Source organism: Lepidochelys kempii, chromosome 7 (assembly GCF_965140265.1).
Source record: "Lepidochelys kempii isolate rLepKem1 chromosome 7, rLepKem1.hap2, whole genome shotgun sequence".
In the NCBI taxonomy this organism is placed as follows: Eukaryota; Metazoa; Chordata; order Testudines; family Cheloniidae; genus Lepidochelys; species Lepidochelys kempii.
The window spans coordinates 9,486,904-9,502,360 of record NC_133262.1 but is presented as its reverse complement, the minus strand read 5'-3'; the positions used below and the strand labels follow the sequence as shown (position 1 = coordinate 9,502,360).

The 15,457-nt window shown below is 39.4% G+C and overlaps 1 protein-coding gene across 14 annotated transcripts in view; it reads right to left on the bottom strand.

The window, feature by feature from the left end:
* MITF (melanocyte inducing transcription factor) overlaps positions 1-15,457 on the bottom strand; it is a 168,071-nt gene that overhangs the window by 76,823 nt on the left and 75,791 nt on the right. For 2 of the 14 annotated variants that reach the window (XM_073351081.1, XM_073351082.1), the window contains exon 1: positions 3,452-3,533. The exons of 8 other annotated variants lie outside the window; for them this stretch is intronic. In XM_073351081.1, coding sequence (XP_073207182.1) covers positions 3,452-3,507 — 56 coding nt within the window. In that variant the 5' untranslated portion in view covers positions 3,508-3,533. Of the gene's footprint in view, positions 1-3,281; positions 3,411-3,451; positions 3,534-8,086; positions 8,148-8,866; positions 8,934-11,944; positions 12,017-15,457 lie in introns of those variants that run through there. 4 more of the 14 variants (XM_073351084.1, XM_073351086.1, XM_073351087.1 and 1 more) reach the window with 4 other exon arrangements.

The following is a 15,457-nucleotide window of genomic DNA, read 5'->3' as shown; positions in this document are numbered from 1 at the left end:
AGCAGAGGGTTTTGTGTCAAAAGAGCTAGAGCGCATAAGTTTGGAAGGGCTCCTCCTTGCCCCTGCAAGGGGGTTCCAAAGAGGATGGATCTAGACTGTTGTCAGTGGTACCAGATGACAGAAGAGGAGTAATGGTCTCAAGTTGCAGTGGGGGAAGTTTAGGTTGGATATTCAGAAAAACTATTTCACTAGGAGGGTGGTGAAGCACTGGAATGTGTTACCTAGGGAGATGGTGGAATCTCCATCCTTAGAGGTTTTTAAGGTCAGGTTTGACAAAGCCCTGATTGGGATGATTTAGTTGGGGATTAGTCCTCTTTTGAGCAGCGGGTTGGACTAGATGACCTCCTGAGGTCCCTTCCAACCCTGATATTCTATGATGATATTTACAATATCCCTTCCTATTTAAAGTTTGGATCAACAGGGCTTAATATGTTCTAAGCCAAGGAATTAGAAAACAACCTGTTCTTGCTGTAGTGTCCAAGAACTGGATGTGTTTGGAATGCAGGGGATAAAATCATTATTCTGCACAATACTCTGTTCTGCAATAGCTCCAGACTGGCTGGCTAATTTGGGGGTAGCTCTTGAGCTTCCAGAGTTCGACAGAACTTCAAATAAGCATCTGATTGACAGAAACAAAGAAATATGGACCTTAAGAGATCTACATAGAAAAGATGCAATGACAAGGCCACAAAATGAGCAGATTAGTATATTTCCATCCTAAAATGTTACTCCACACTCTTCCGGATAAAAGAAGGGATAGAGCTTTAAATGAAGGTATTAAAAATGCTAAAATGTGATCCCTGCCACATTACTCTACCAAGGGAGAAGACTACTGCAGAGGGCAACAGCTCAGAAAATAAGCATAGGTTACTAGACTTACTATTATCATATTTGGGGATATAGATCAGACAAAATTTGCTTACCAGGAAGTTATTACTCCTTTATAAGTCTGGACAACAATGATAGGGCTTTCAAGAACCCCAAGTGTCTGAGAAAATCTTACTAAAGCTCAACTATTTAAGTGGAGTGAGAACACACAAAAAGTTAGGCCACTTGCCACCATATGTGTCTGTGACGACAAAGCAGCACAGCATTAAAGGTTTAGTCAGGAGATCAGCCTAGCCAAAACTTTTAATGTACAAAAAAAAAAAAAAAAAAAATCAAGCCAACAGAAGCAACAGAGATGGTCAAGCCCAAAGATTCAACATTCCAAGAAATCTACTGAGATGAGTGTCCTTATGAGGCCCAGAGGTAAGAGAGAATGCACAGTTAGAAAAACTTGCATTCAAAGTCTTGCATTTAACCAGTTCACACTGATTTATATAGAGAGTGACTTGTGTTCCTAGTCGGTACAGCACATAAGTGAATATTCACATTTAAATTGAGATCCAAAGTAGAAATAAGAAACATTCATTTTAATCTGGAAATTGTTATGTTATTTTTTTTGAGCCACAGGTGTTAGAGGAGAACTGATAAAACCTTTCCCATTCATGTGGCTCGGAGATTTCTGTTTTTGATTAATTAAAAACTTCAGCACCACAAATTAATTTATATTGATACAGGTTTCAGTCTCTCTACAAGAGGAAAAAAATCCAGATTTAAGATTTCAGACCGACTTTGCACTACTTAACTACACTCACATAAATGCCCTTTCCCTACTCTATTGATAATAGTGAAACTTCTGATTGTGTCTTAAATGTTAGTGGATTTTGCTATTCACCATACCGAAGGATATCCCATGGAAAAAAAAATAAGGAAGCACATTACAAAAGTTGAAATAAGGGAGAAAAGATGGAGTTAGGAGAGTGTACACAACAAATTATTACAGGTTCCCCCGTAGCACTTCATTCCTAAAACTTAACAATTGATTGTGGGTTATAGTGACACTTCACTCCGCAATTCTATTGGCTGCCATGGCTTAAAGTACCAATATGGGGGAGGGGGGGGGAATCTTGGCACTCTGCTACATCCTTTCCTGCCAAGGACAGCGCAGTAAACCTGACAGAATTACTCTTATAATGTTTGATATAGGTCCACATACACCATACATTTCCTGCTGCTTTGAAGCAGGAAACTGAAATTTTCCACATTTGAAAGTGAAGGGCTCATGGAGATAAGTGCAATAGCAAGCAGCCTACTTTGCTGCTGACAGAAACACATCCTCCTCCCCATTTCCCCCACCAATGTTTTCTGTGTTCATCCCAAACTACACTTGCTCTGAGCTGCTCTCCTCCAACTACACCATTTAGAAGTCCATCAAACAGTTGGATGTACTCTCAGTTCAGTACGCAGCAAAACGGGTGTGTCCTATAGTGGGATGCACCTGGGTGTATTGTCAGCAGTTGCGGGACTAAAGAATCTTTCAAAAAGCCAGTTTGCGGGGGGGGGGGGAGAGATGGGGGGGAAATCAGCAGGTAAATCAAAATCAGTTTTTATAGAGACAAAAAAGTCTCACAAATGATCAATTAATTGTTGAAACAGAAGGACTTTACAGAATGCAATTATCTTTAACCTACAGTTATGCATGGATTTTTTTTAATTAAAAATTCTATTAAACAGTTGTGTACTATTTAGTATTTTTCCATTTTTTTTCTTCCAGTCTTTAAAACACACCTTCACAAGCTGCTGAACATAATGCTTTTCCATCTTAATGAAAACCTCTCTCATGACCTGAGCGCATTCAGTAAATAATTATTAAGCTCTGGCGGTGGCTTTTGCAGGAGTCTTGGCTTAATAAAATGCCGTAAGTTGATTTGCTTGAATGCCTATTCACTTGGGGACACATTGTTTAGAAAACTTTATCACCATATCTCTAAGCAGGGTAAATGTAAAGAGGCAATATCTAGAAGTTGCAAAGGTCACAGAAATAAAGGATTTTACAGTTTGTCTGTTAAAAGCTCAGAGGATAATTATAAGTTCAAAATACATAAAAGAGACTTTCAAATATATTGGTTAAAAATAATCACTATAAAATAATTTAATATGGATATATGTAATATACCTCAATTTAACCAGGAGATGTCAGTAAAAAAAGAAAAAAAAGCTTCAAGATAAAACCAAGAATTTCAGCAAAGGAAAATTTGCCCTACACGTATCCCTGTGTTGATGCATTAAGAAATGAGCGTGAGTATAATAAATAAGAAACAGAACTAATCATGTCATCCCAACCCACACAGTACATTTATATCCTATATCAAACCCTGCTTTAGCCCAACCACCATGTTTTGCTTAATTTCAAAAGTCATTAAAAACAAATTAAAGCATTTCTAGGTTCCCCCTACCGAAAGTTGCTATCTCTGTCTTAGCCAGTCAGACACAGCTGTTGTAGCTTCAAGCGAGGTGACGAGGACAAGTTAACAAGCACAGTATTTTTAACTCTCAGAACAAAGCCTCCATCACAAAATCAGACAATTTGTTCAGAGTGCTGTTTCTGAAATAAAGTCTCACTTACAGATAGAAGCTTTCAAAGGAGCATGGCATGAACATCTGAACTCTAAGAGCTTCCATCTCCCCCCCCCACCCCCCACCTCTGTAAGGTGTTCTGCAAGCCCTTGGAGAAGAGTGAAAGTCAAACTAAGTCCTGGCAGTGGATATGTCACTAGGGGTGGTTCCAGATAAGACCCTGGCAACTCCAATCCAAGCAGAGTTCTGTGCCATGCCAGAATGGTGCCCTAGCGTCTGTCTGCATCAACAGACCTGTTTAATCCAGCACCTACCTGGGGCGCGGGGGGGGAGGGAGTGCTGCTTGTCACAGTAAAATGAAAAGCCTCATTTAAAAGTGAATGGGAAGAAATTCAGAATCACGGTTCCACAATTTATGATATACTTATATCTTACCAACAAGATATTAAGCTACTTCACAAAGTACTTGATCAGAGAATCCCAGAACAGTAGATACACATGCTGTGCCATGATTTGAAGAAATAAAGAATGGTCTGTAGCTTTAGGGTCCAATCCTGTGAAGACCTACATACAAATAACTACATTGCTAGTAGGCCCACTGACTTAATGAAACTTTAGCTGGATACTGAGGGGGGGGGGGAGAGAAATGCTACCGAAAGCAGCTGTCCCATTCACAAATTAATGGCCTGGTCACACAAGCACTAATGCTCACTTACTCTGCAGTCCGAGAGCACTGGCTAGCAAAGGATCCCCTAGCAACCAGGACTTTCACAGAAACTGAACAACTCAGAAGACCAGAGGGGCCTGGAGAAGCAGAAGGGTCCAGGAGGGACTGCAACAGTAAGTGACCTCTATTTCTGTTGGCTTCTGGGAGATGAACCCCTTCTTGCTTCCACCATGGGACAAACTCTGCTATCAGGTAGAACAACTTTTGGAAACATTGTGTGTGAAAGCTTGGAGTTTACTGCTCCTTAGGCAAATGCAGCCTATGTGTGGGAAGACAGGGCCTTTAAATATGTATTTTCTTTAAAGAGTAAACCATTTTCACCTTCCAAGTTTAAGAAAAGGAAACCAGGTCCTCCTGGTCATAAGGACATAGCTGTAACAGGTTTCAGAGTGGTAGCCGTGTTAGTCTATATCAGCAAAAACAAGGTGCCACAAGGACTCATAACTGTAACAAACACTATAGTCAAAGCTATACTGATGTCATTAGTTGACTCCATTAGAACTGTTATAGAACCTATTTTCAGCTGTGTTTGAAAGACACTGAGGCAGAATCCCCACAGAGAAGACGGAAAAACGGTTAGGTAAGGTTGACTTCCAGCTTTCCAGCAATTGCAAGGTGTCAAAAAATAATCTAAAGATGTAGCCGACTTTAGTTAATAAAGTATTATCCAATAAACTTTCAAAGCCTTGCACCATGAGAACAAACTTATGCTTCTCTTTCACAGGTATCTGCTATGAGCTGGCTTTAAAGATTTGCCTTTCACTTGAAAGTCTTATTAGTCACCTTGTTAAAGACTTTTCCAAGCAATTCAGACACTACTTACCTATTATCAGTACTTACTGATAAAAAACATGTTTGCAAAAAACAGAGTACCCGCTACAATAAAAGCCAAAAGGTGGTAAAATGGAGCAGACAGGAGATACCACCACCCTGATAATCTCTACAGTTTAGGAGTTTTGTAATGTAAAATTTACCTTCTTTATCTAGGTAAACAAATAGGAAGATAATACTGTCGCCAATGGGTAGACAAAAAGTTTGTTAATTTCACTACACTACAGCTTTACAACTGGTTGGCCCTAAAATCTGACCTCATGTCATTTAGTTAAAAGAATAATGAGTTATGTTGATTATCACTTGACTCTTGGGACCTGTAAACTCACTCCTGTGAGCAGCCCCACTGAACGAAAACAGGAATAACTCAAGTTGAATGTTCTCAGTTTCTGCACTTATTTCTCATTTATCGGATCCTCTCCAAGGGGGAAAAAAAAGTTTACAGTGGTGTAGTAATTCAGGAACTAAATTCCTCTGTTCATCCTGGATTCTTTGTTTACTGACTTAACTTGTTACAATTGTGTTTGATAATAATTTCTAAACAATTCAAAGGTTCCCTAAATCTCATCTCTTTACACACACGACATCCTGGTTCAGTTGTATTGAATAAACAGGACTTTTAAAAGTGAGAAACGGAAATACTCACGTAAGACTTGATTAAAGAATCACAAACAACCACAATAATGAAAAATCACAATCCAAATTCTGTGCTCTGGTACTCTTAGATCTACTTTCCCATCAACGTGTGCACCCTATTAACAGTAATGCATGTTACATACATGGAGAAAACAAGCCCCCACAATAATTTCTGTTGCAGAGACAATTCTAAGATCAAAGTGATCCTTATTATATAACATACAAAGTCAGCATTGCCAACTTTAAGATAAATACCAAATATCATGGCTAAAGTCCCACTTCCTGGAGGCAAGCGATTATGCAAACAGGTCACCAAGAGAAAAAAAAAAGGGGGGGGGGGGGAGAATAAGTTTCTAGCCCTCTTAGTTGCCAAGAAAAGCTTAACAAGATTTAAAACTAAATCAGAAAGCAAACAAAAGTAACCTCAAGTGATTTTTTAAAATATTTTTAAGCTGCTCATGATTTTGGGGGCCTAACTCATTGCTTTTGAAGGCTTGGGGCTGCCAATTCAGCTAATTCTGAAGCCCTATATCTGACGCCTTCCATTCCTATGCCCATTGCAAAAAGTCGGGGAGAGGGGAATGTGCAACAAATGTGGTTTGCCCTGATGCTGTTGTGGGCATACTTCAGTGCCCAGTGGAGATTACAGGAGCTGCACACTACTCTAATTTATCTTGGACTGCCCATAGTCTGCTTGCACCTGTGGGCAGCCATGAAATGCTAGCTGGCCACACACCCCTCTTTCCCCTTTTACAACAGGTCAAGGTCATAAGGGGACCATGAGTGTGTTGAGTATGTTGCTCAGCCAGCTCTATGTCAGCTGGGGAGTGCTCCTTCTCGGAGGATATTCCTTGGGGAGATCTGCTTCCTTTAGCCATTACTTTATGTCACCAGAAAAGGACAAAGAGACCACAGGGCAACACACAATCAGGCCAAGGTCTCTGGAGTGTCTACTCATCTCCAGGTATCAGTCAAAAGGGACATTATCAACTTAAATGTAACTTGAGTTTGCAACTTTTTCTCTTTAAACTTATTGTTCCTACAGGTTAGATTGCTATAAACTGGAGGAGACTGAAGGAAAACCTTCATGATGCTTTTCGCTTGCTTTAAGTATTTTGCAGCAATTCCTTTAATCAGCTTTACTGTTTCTCCTACAGTCAATTTGTATCCCATTTGTGTGAGTCTTTCACACAGCAACAAGGAAGAGAAAACACACTTTTAAAAAAGAATACAGAAACGTGATTGTAAAACCCCAAAAGTTATCTAAGGGATCTTGGGGGCAGGAATAGGGCCGGGAATATATTTTTAGTGACATTTTAATGCCTATTATTTATTTAGGCCATACCATGAACTTACATGGTGCTTTACACAGAAAAAGAGCAATGAAAGGAAGACAACTGTTAATCAATAAAGCTGAGGTGTTTGAAGTTGGAAATTCTGATTCTTTTTATACCGAGGCAATAAGGAAGTGAAAAAGGAGGAAACTGCCCTAGAGCAATTGGCGGACAGCAAGCAAAAACAAGTAGATTTTGAGAATTAGCTTTAACCATTGAAATCAGTGGAGAGGCTCCCATATACTTCAGTGGAAGTTTGACTGGATCCCTTGTGTTAGCAGAAGACTGTGCATTTAGAGAAATACATGTAAAGTATACAAGTAGCCATGTTGCCTAACACCATCCTAATACATAAATCATATCCCTCAATGCCAGAAGGGACCATTATGATTAACTACCCTCATGATGAAATGACTTCCTGCATAAATATAACTCAAAACAACCTCACCCAATAATTTCTGCATCAAGTAGTTTCTGTTTGAACTATGGCATATCTTTTAGAAAACCATCCTGTCTTGATTTAAAGGCTACAAATAATGCAGAACCCACCACAACCCTAGCTAACATTTAATTATCCTCATTTAAAACTGTGCTCTATTTCTCGTCTGAATTTGTCTATTCAGAGTGCACATAAGGGGAAAAAAAAGATACTAACTCTGCAGATCACTACATCCAATATAAAAAAAAAAAAAAAATGGACCAGAGGATGTTGTGAAGGCCAAGACTACCAGAACCACAGGGTTCAAAAAAGAACGAGGTAAGTTCATGGAGGACAGGTGAACCAATGGCTATTAGACAGGTTGGGCAAAGATGATGTCCCTATCCTCTACTTGCCAGAAGCTGGGAATGGGTAACAGGGGATGGATCACTTGATGATTCCCTGTTCTGTTCATTCCCTCTGGGGCACCTGGCACTGTCCACTTTCGGAAGACAGAAGACTGGGCTACATGAACCTTTGGTCTGACCCAGTGTGGCCGTTCTTGGGTTCTAAGTTAAAAATTATATTTTAAGCCAGATGTGGCTCAATTAATTAAATGAAATATCACATTTTAAATAAATATATGAAAGCATGGTTTCTGCATTATGCTTCTGATAAACACCAAGAAGATAAATGTTTATGAATGGATATCCTTGAGTCAATAAAATAAACACTCACTCATCGATATACCAGAAATAAGGTTGTATGTAAATAATTTCCCAGTTTCATTCTGGGACTCCTGCAGAACAAAACAAATGGATCAGTTTCAGAGAGAGTGTGTGAAATGAGAGTTTACATATTAGAACACATGATCTTTAGAACACAGTGAAGAGCAAAAACTGATCATTACCAAAAATACATTTAAAAAAATATTCCTGTTTCAGCTCAAAACCAGGCTTGCTTTCAAGCAAAAAAATACCAAGTTTAACAGTTTTGTCATAGCATTGATTCAGTTTCATAGAGTTTTAGCAAAATGTAGAGACCTCAGATTTCAGTCTTTTCTTAATATCTTGCTCAGGCCTACATAGAGTGAGGCAGATATGGAGCAGGAACACTCTCTTTAACCTTCTTCAAAGTGTATGCACTTTTTTAAAAAGCAGCCAAATTGACAAAATGTATTTACAAGCCTATTGCTAGACAGTTTTAATCCTCTTTGGTTGCTGACAGTATCACCCTTCAATGGCTATTTCTATTCAGAGTTAGGGGTATATTTGCTGAGGAAAGGTTGCCAACTCCTGAATCATGTAAACAGGAACGAGAGCCAGAAAACGTTTCACTGGACTCTGAAGTTCACATCTGCCTTCGTTACTGTGACAAAAGGCAAAGGCAGGGATTTAGTTTATAACCTATAAATCCTGCAAGGACTTCATCACAAAACCTTGGTGAGAGTGTTCAGGATTAACTGGGTTAAAACATTTAGATCTTATTTATTTAGCACTCAGGACCGTGGCACATTACCTGCAAGAGCATTCACACAACTGCAGGGGCTCTCAAACTGGGGTTTGGAACACTTCAATTTCTGTGCCTACACAGACACCAATTTTACCATGAGAACATCAGAAAGGCTCCATGGCTTCTCCATCAACTCCTCTCCTTCTGAAAGGAAAGAAAGACGTCGTCTGTGCCCATCACTGTGGTACCCAAGACCCTGATCTCATCTTCACTCATCCCTATATTTTCCCAAAGAGGAGCAGGAAGGGATAGAATTGGGATCCCCTCATCTTCTCTCAGTGAACATAAATATGGGACTAACACTGCAAATGGTCACTGACAGTTTGTAGCCCTATGTCTATCCCTTTTTCAAGACTATGATAGATTTTGTACAAACTATGCCTTGAGATCATCTGAAAACTCACAATTTGCTGATCATTATTGTCCTGGTTAAATGTGTGTGGCAACATTGTATGTAAAGTTATAAAATTCTAATGTATGACATTACTGAGACATGTTCCAAGTTTAGAAAAGCAGCCAGTCACAAACCAGAGACAAAAGGCAAATTGATACCACAGCCAGGTGTCAATGAAACCTTGGACCATCACCTCGTTGACTGGCCACTCTTTGGCAGGAAAAAGGGTATGAGCGAGAAATTTACATCTTGGCAAAATCCCCACAGACTGACTGTCTCCTGAACCTCAGTTGGACACGACTCTCAAAGAGGAGGAAAAAGTATAAAGAATGGGGAACAGACGCCCTAAGTTATTCCTCCTATTCTCTCTACCCACAGCAGCCACAATATCTGATGAGCAAAGAAACAGCTCTGGACTTCCAGTCTGGAAGGAGTTCAGCCAGTAAGACTGCTGAAGCATGCTGCGAGAGACTTTTGCTTTGAATTCACTTAGCTTGTTAAGTTAGGTATTAGTTGCATTTTACCTTTTTGTTTCTTTGTAACCAATTCTGACTTTTATGCCTCATTACTTGGAATCACTTTAAAAAAATCTTTCTGTAATTAAACTTGTTTTATCTTAACAGTGTGCTTGGACTGAAGTGTTTGGGAAACTGCATTTGAGATAACAGGATTTGTGCATATCATTTTCTATTAATGAAATGACAGGCTTTGTATGAGCTTGTGTGGTCCAGGAGAAGGCTGGACAGTACAGTATGTATATTTCTTGGAGAAAGTCTGGGACTGGAAATTTGCTGGTGCTGCTCTGAGGTGCAATTCAAGAATGGCTGGCCATAGCACGTACACAGTATAGCTAGCAATAATTTACATGCTGGAGGTTGTCTGTGAGCAGACCAGGAGTGGTTGCTCTCACAGCGAAGCAGCATAAAAAGTACACCAGGTTGGAGAATTGAGAGGACAGCTGTTCAACAGCACAGACTGCACCCTAGAGAATGTCTGTCACCAAATACCACAAGTTGCTCTTTGGCACTGAGCTTCTGAGAAGTCATGTTTTTATAACAGTATCCTGTATTACGTGACTGGGATGGAATACTGTGGGTGGGACCAAGAATTTAAACCTAATTAGATTCCATTTCCTTGAATTGTCTACAAAAATGCAGAAGGCCAGAACAGGTCATCATAGCGGTGGTCCCTTTTGGCCTTACAATTTATGAATTTTTATTCAAGAAAAAAGACACATGAATTGGCACAAGAATTCACGTATGCCTGAAGCACAACAGCCTTTCCACGCCTAATGCATGGGAGAAATTGTTCATCTTTATAGAGAAGCTGCTGCTAGAACACTGCCACAGTCATCATCAGCTGGTGTTATTGACTATGGAACTACTCAAGCAGGTGCTTCTCATGGATGCACCTGGCTGCTCAAGAGTTTACAGTGACAGATTGCCCTCTCTCTCTTCATGCTGGTATATGTACCATCCACGACTTACCCCCCTTTGTATACCCCCTCCTGAATACAAAGCATCCCCTAGAATAGCAAAACACACCATGACATTGACAAGTAAAATGGAGGAATCCCATTCCACCACATTTTACTCTAGTGTAGATCTCACACACACACACACCCTCCAGAAAAGGGGCCTATATGTCTACTTTTTTTTTTTTTTTTGCACTTAACTCTGCCTACTGTTAAGGCTTTCGCAAAAAGAAAAGGAGGACTTGTGGCACCTTAGAGACTAACAAATTTATTTGAGCATAAGCTTTTGTGAGCTACACAGCTGCTACTCTGAAACCTGTTAAGACTTTGCTACTCTTCATTCTGCCTTCTATTTGTTCCCATAGTTAGTATCTTTGGTACCCTGGTGCCAACCCTCATAACAGAACTTGCCTGTTTTATTAACGAAGCAATTATGAACTATTTACAGGTGGAACTGATGTAAAATGAACATGAAACGTGCTATGGTATACAATTCATGCTTACTGAGCAAGCACCAAAAGCCAAAGCCACTCTTAATATATGCTTGTCCTCATACTTGCTGATGCTTCATATTAGATGCCCAGTGTTAATCTTGTTTGACAAACAGAGGCAGCCCTGCTGGTTTTGAATTTTTCTGTACTTTGCTAAAAGAACTAAAAACAAAGTCTAACTGCATACTCTCATACACTAGATGGAGCCTTGTCTCTTATTTCACCTCGCCTGTCAAACTTCATTTAGCTATTCTCAGATTCCTTTGCACAAGGAATTAGAGTTCAAGGGTAAAAGAGGTGAGGGGCATTGGTGTAGTGGTTAAAAGAAAAAAGAGTGGGTAAACTCTTAACCTAAACTCTGTATTCCCCAAATGAGAAGTGGGTAAACACAGTCAAGATTCCTTCCCCACTCTGAACTCTAGAGTATAGATGTGGGGACCTGCATGAAAGACCCCCCCTAAGCTTGTTCTTACCAGCTTAGGTTAAACAGTACCACCACCAAAGTGCTACACAAAGAACAGGGGAAGTGTCCACTTGGAAACGTCTCCCCCCCCCCCAAACATCACCCCAAGCACTACACTCCCTTTCCTGGGGAAGGCTTGATAAAAATCCTCACCAATTTGCATAGGTGAACACAGACCCAAACCCTTGGATCTTAAGAACAATGAAAAAGCAATCAGGTTCTTAAAAGAGAATTTTAATTAAAGAAAAAGTAAAAGAATCACCTCTGTAAAATCAGGATGGTAAATACCTTACAGGGTAATCCGATTCAAAACATAGAGAATTCCTCTAGGCAAAACCTTAAGTTACAAAAAGACACAAAAACAGGAATATACATTCCATTCAGCACAACTTATTTTATCAGTCATTTAAACAAAACAGAATCTACTGTATATCTAACTAGATTGCTCACTAACTCTTTACAGGAGTTCTGACCTGCATTCCTGTTCTAGTCCCGGCAAAAGCATCACACAGACAGAGAGACCCTTTGTTTCTCTCCCCTCCAGCTTTGAAAGTATCTTGTCTCCTCATTGGTCATTTTGGTCAGGTGCCAGCGAGGTTATCTTAGCTTCTTAACCCTTTACAGGTGAAAGGGTTTTTCCTCTGGCCAGGAGGAATTTAAAAGTGTTTACCCTTCCCTTTATATTTATGACAGCAGTGTACCCATCTTTGCCCTCAACTACATTGCTGGTGAGGGGTAAAATCCTGGCCCAAATGAAGACAGTCGGTTGGGTAAATGCCAATTGACATGGATATGGCCATGATTTCAACTGGGGTGGGTCTTTTTTAAAAACAAGCTAACAAAAAAAACCACACAGACATTCCAATTAAAAAGAAAAATTTACTCCAAAAATTACTTTTAATGAAACACTGCTCTGTAGGCTTCATAGCATCAAACATCAGATCCCATTTAAAGTTATTGAATGCTCTGCTCTAGACTCTCCAGACCACACTGAAGCCGACTCATCTAGCCTTTACCGCATGTACAATCCATCATGGTTTGAATACATGTTGGAGAACTCTATAGTTAGCCTGTGTTTTATTAATTTGTGTTTGAATTTCTCTCCTATTCCTTTAATTACATTAGAAACCTGAATTTTTACTTTTTGTTCTAATCTTTCATCCAATAAGGAGTTAAATTGCTTAGTAATTTCCTGGGTCTCATTTTTCAATAGTGCTAATACTTTTGGTTTCCTTCAAACACTGCTACCTCTGCTCTTGTCTGGTAAATTAAAAAGAATTATCATTAATGGATTGATGATGCCTCAGTTTGTCACTTGAGATTCTTCTGACTCTGCTGATTTACATACCTAGAGCAAAATAGTTTATGGCCAAAAGCTGTGGTTTAAGTCAGTGGGAATTTTGCTTAAGTGAAGAATGAAGAATTTGACCGAGATGGCTAAAACAATATCTCATCAATCTTCCCTTAGTAATGTTTGGAGGGAAAAAAATGTGTTATGTTCAAACCAAACAGTTCACTCTATGCAAACTAGAGTCTCATAATTTTAATGGGACAGTGACAGAACAAAGCCAACCTAACTTCTGGCAAGTTGGCACTCTCCCACTAGGATTTTTCAGTATGCAACAGGATACTCTGCCTGTGAGTGTGTGTGGAGATAAGGCAAAATAAGCACAGCAGAGAAGACTGCCTAAAGGAGCAACCTGATTCGTTTCGCAAATTAAACATTTAAAGAAGAGTTTGAGAGCTGGCAACACTTTAAAACATTGACTCATGAAATCTGGATGATGCCTCGAGAAGTTACTGTACTGAGGCTGGTTATTCACAGAGGGTTAATTTCTCTGTTAATGAGATCTTTCTAGCAACCTACTCAAAATTTTAAAGGGTACATTCACGCTGCAGCTTGGGATAGGATATGCAGCTTCTGTAGACACACCTGTGCAAGCTGCAATCTAGCTTGCTTGCTAAAAATAGAGGGGAGCACATTGCAGGGCACGTCAGTGCAAGCTGCACAATCCCATATGACACCTGCGGATACATTCTCGCTTATGCAGCCTGAGCTGAAGCTTGCATCGCAACCTCACTTTGTATTTTTAGACAGCGAGCATGGATGCATCTACACAAGCCTAATTCATAGACCAGCTGCAATGCAGATGTACACTAAGATAGACAGCTTGTTACCTTTTGAGGGCTGAAAGTCATCTGAAGTCACCAACTGATACCACAGGCAAAATGCTACCCCCAATTTGCACATGAAAATTCGGTGTGTAAACAAATCAAAGCCCATTCCAATTTAATGATGTACTCTGTCCATATTCTCTCATTCAGGTATAGAAAAAGTTATCTGAAATTTTAAAGGATTTCCATTGACTTGAATGAGCTTTGGATTAGGCCCTCAGAAAACCCAACATTTTAACATAGCAAGTCTGTAGTGGCAGAATCATTTGAAACTAGAATATATTAACTATCAATACAGTGAAACTCCACCCCTGTCGGAAAGTGAGCATAACTGAGAAACACTTGAATAGCCTTTTGCTCTAAGCTCCTGCACAACAAATGTGGATTTACTTGTAGAAATATGAATATGGAAAGATTCTAAGAAAACATATTTATAAAGGATTTGGTACACTGCATTGTCTGGAAAATAAATGTCAACATCTACTGTATTGCAATTTCTTGGAATTCTTTCTGTGCCAACGTTCTTATTGCCCCGTGTACTTCTGTATATTAGTCCAGCTGAGTGAACCAAAGTTCAAAAGCATTGAACTGAAACAGCAAAGAAGAAAATACCTCCAATGTGACCCCTTGTTCTTTCCCATTTTATAAATAACTTGAGTGCCTAGATTTCTGTAAATCCATTAGTTATTGCTTCATAAATAATTACTGGGTTTGGGCTGATTCTGCCTTTTCTTTGACATACTGTGTTAAGAGTACACCTAAGATTTCTGCAGTTTATATTGGGAATGATACGCAGAACTGAGTATGTGGGTTAGGCAGAGGGAGGGGGGAAATCTAGAAGAGAACAGTCACCATATTCATTGGCAACAGAATTTCAGAGAGAACATTTCTTGTTGACAGTTATTTGGGGTAAGATTTTCAAGACTGCTCAGCTCTCATTTAGGCGCACACACAAAAAACTAGCCAGTGCATATGGGGGCAATGCATACATGCTCCTTTATCTTCCTGTGTTTTCCATGCCTAAAGTTGTCCACAGTTCCATTGTTGTATCTGGTTCAGTTCATATCAACCACTCAGATTAAGATTTTTAGATTTCACCTCCTCCCCACTATCATTATCAGTGGTCTTTCTGGAGTGTTAAAAATCTGCCTAGGTCAAGAGACTCCATGTCCCTTTAATGTTATGCAGCTGCAAAGTCAGACTGTGAGTAATAAAATCAGAAGACCAGAAAAATTGAATCTGGAACTAAACCACACAAGAGCGCTGACACTATTTTCCATACAAAGAACTAAAATATGGGCTCTATTTGGCATTTTTAAGCGTATACTTAATGGGAGTTTCATATGATTAAAGTGATTTATGGTTGACATTGGACATGCCAGAATATGAATGGACAGAAAAATAGAGTTAGAAAAATATTTCAAGTTAAGAGGCTAATGTTCACACACACATTTTAAAATATTGACTTACTAAATGTTTCCTTCCTTTTATTTTCTTTCCACAAGCTCTCATGTTACTCAGTTTTATCGGAAAGCAAATGTCAGTCATCTTGGTGAACATTTGCAGAAGCCAAATTTTAAGTTCTATCGCAAATATTCAC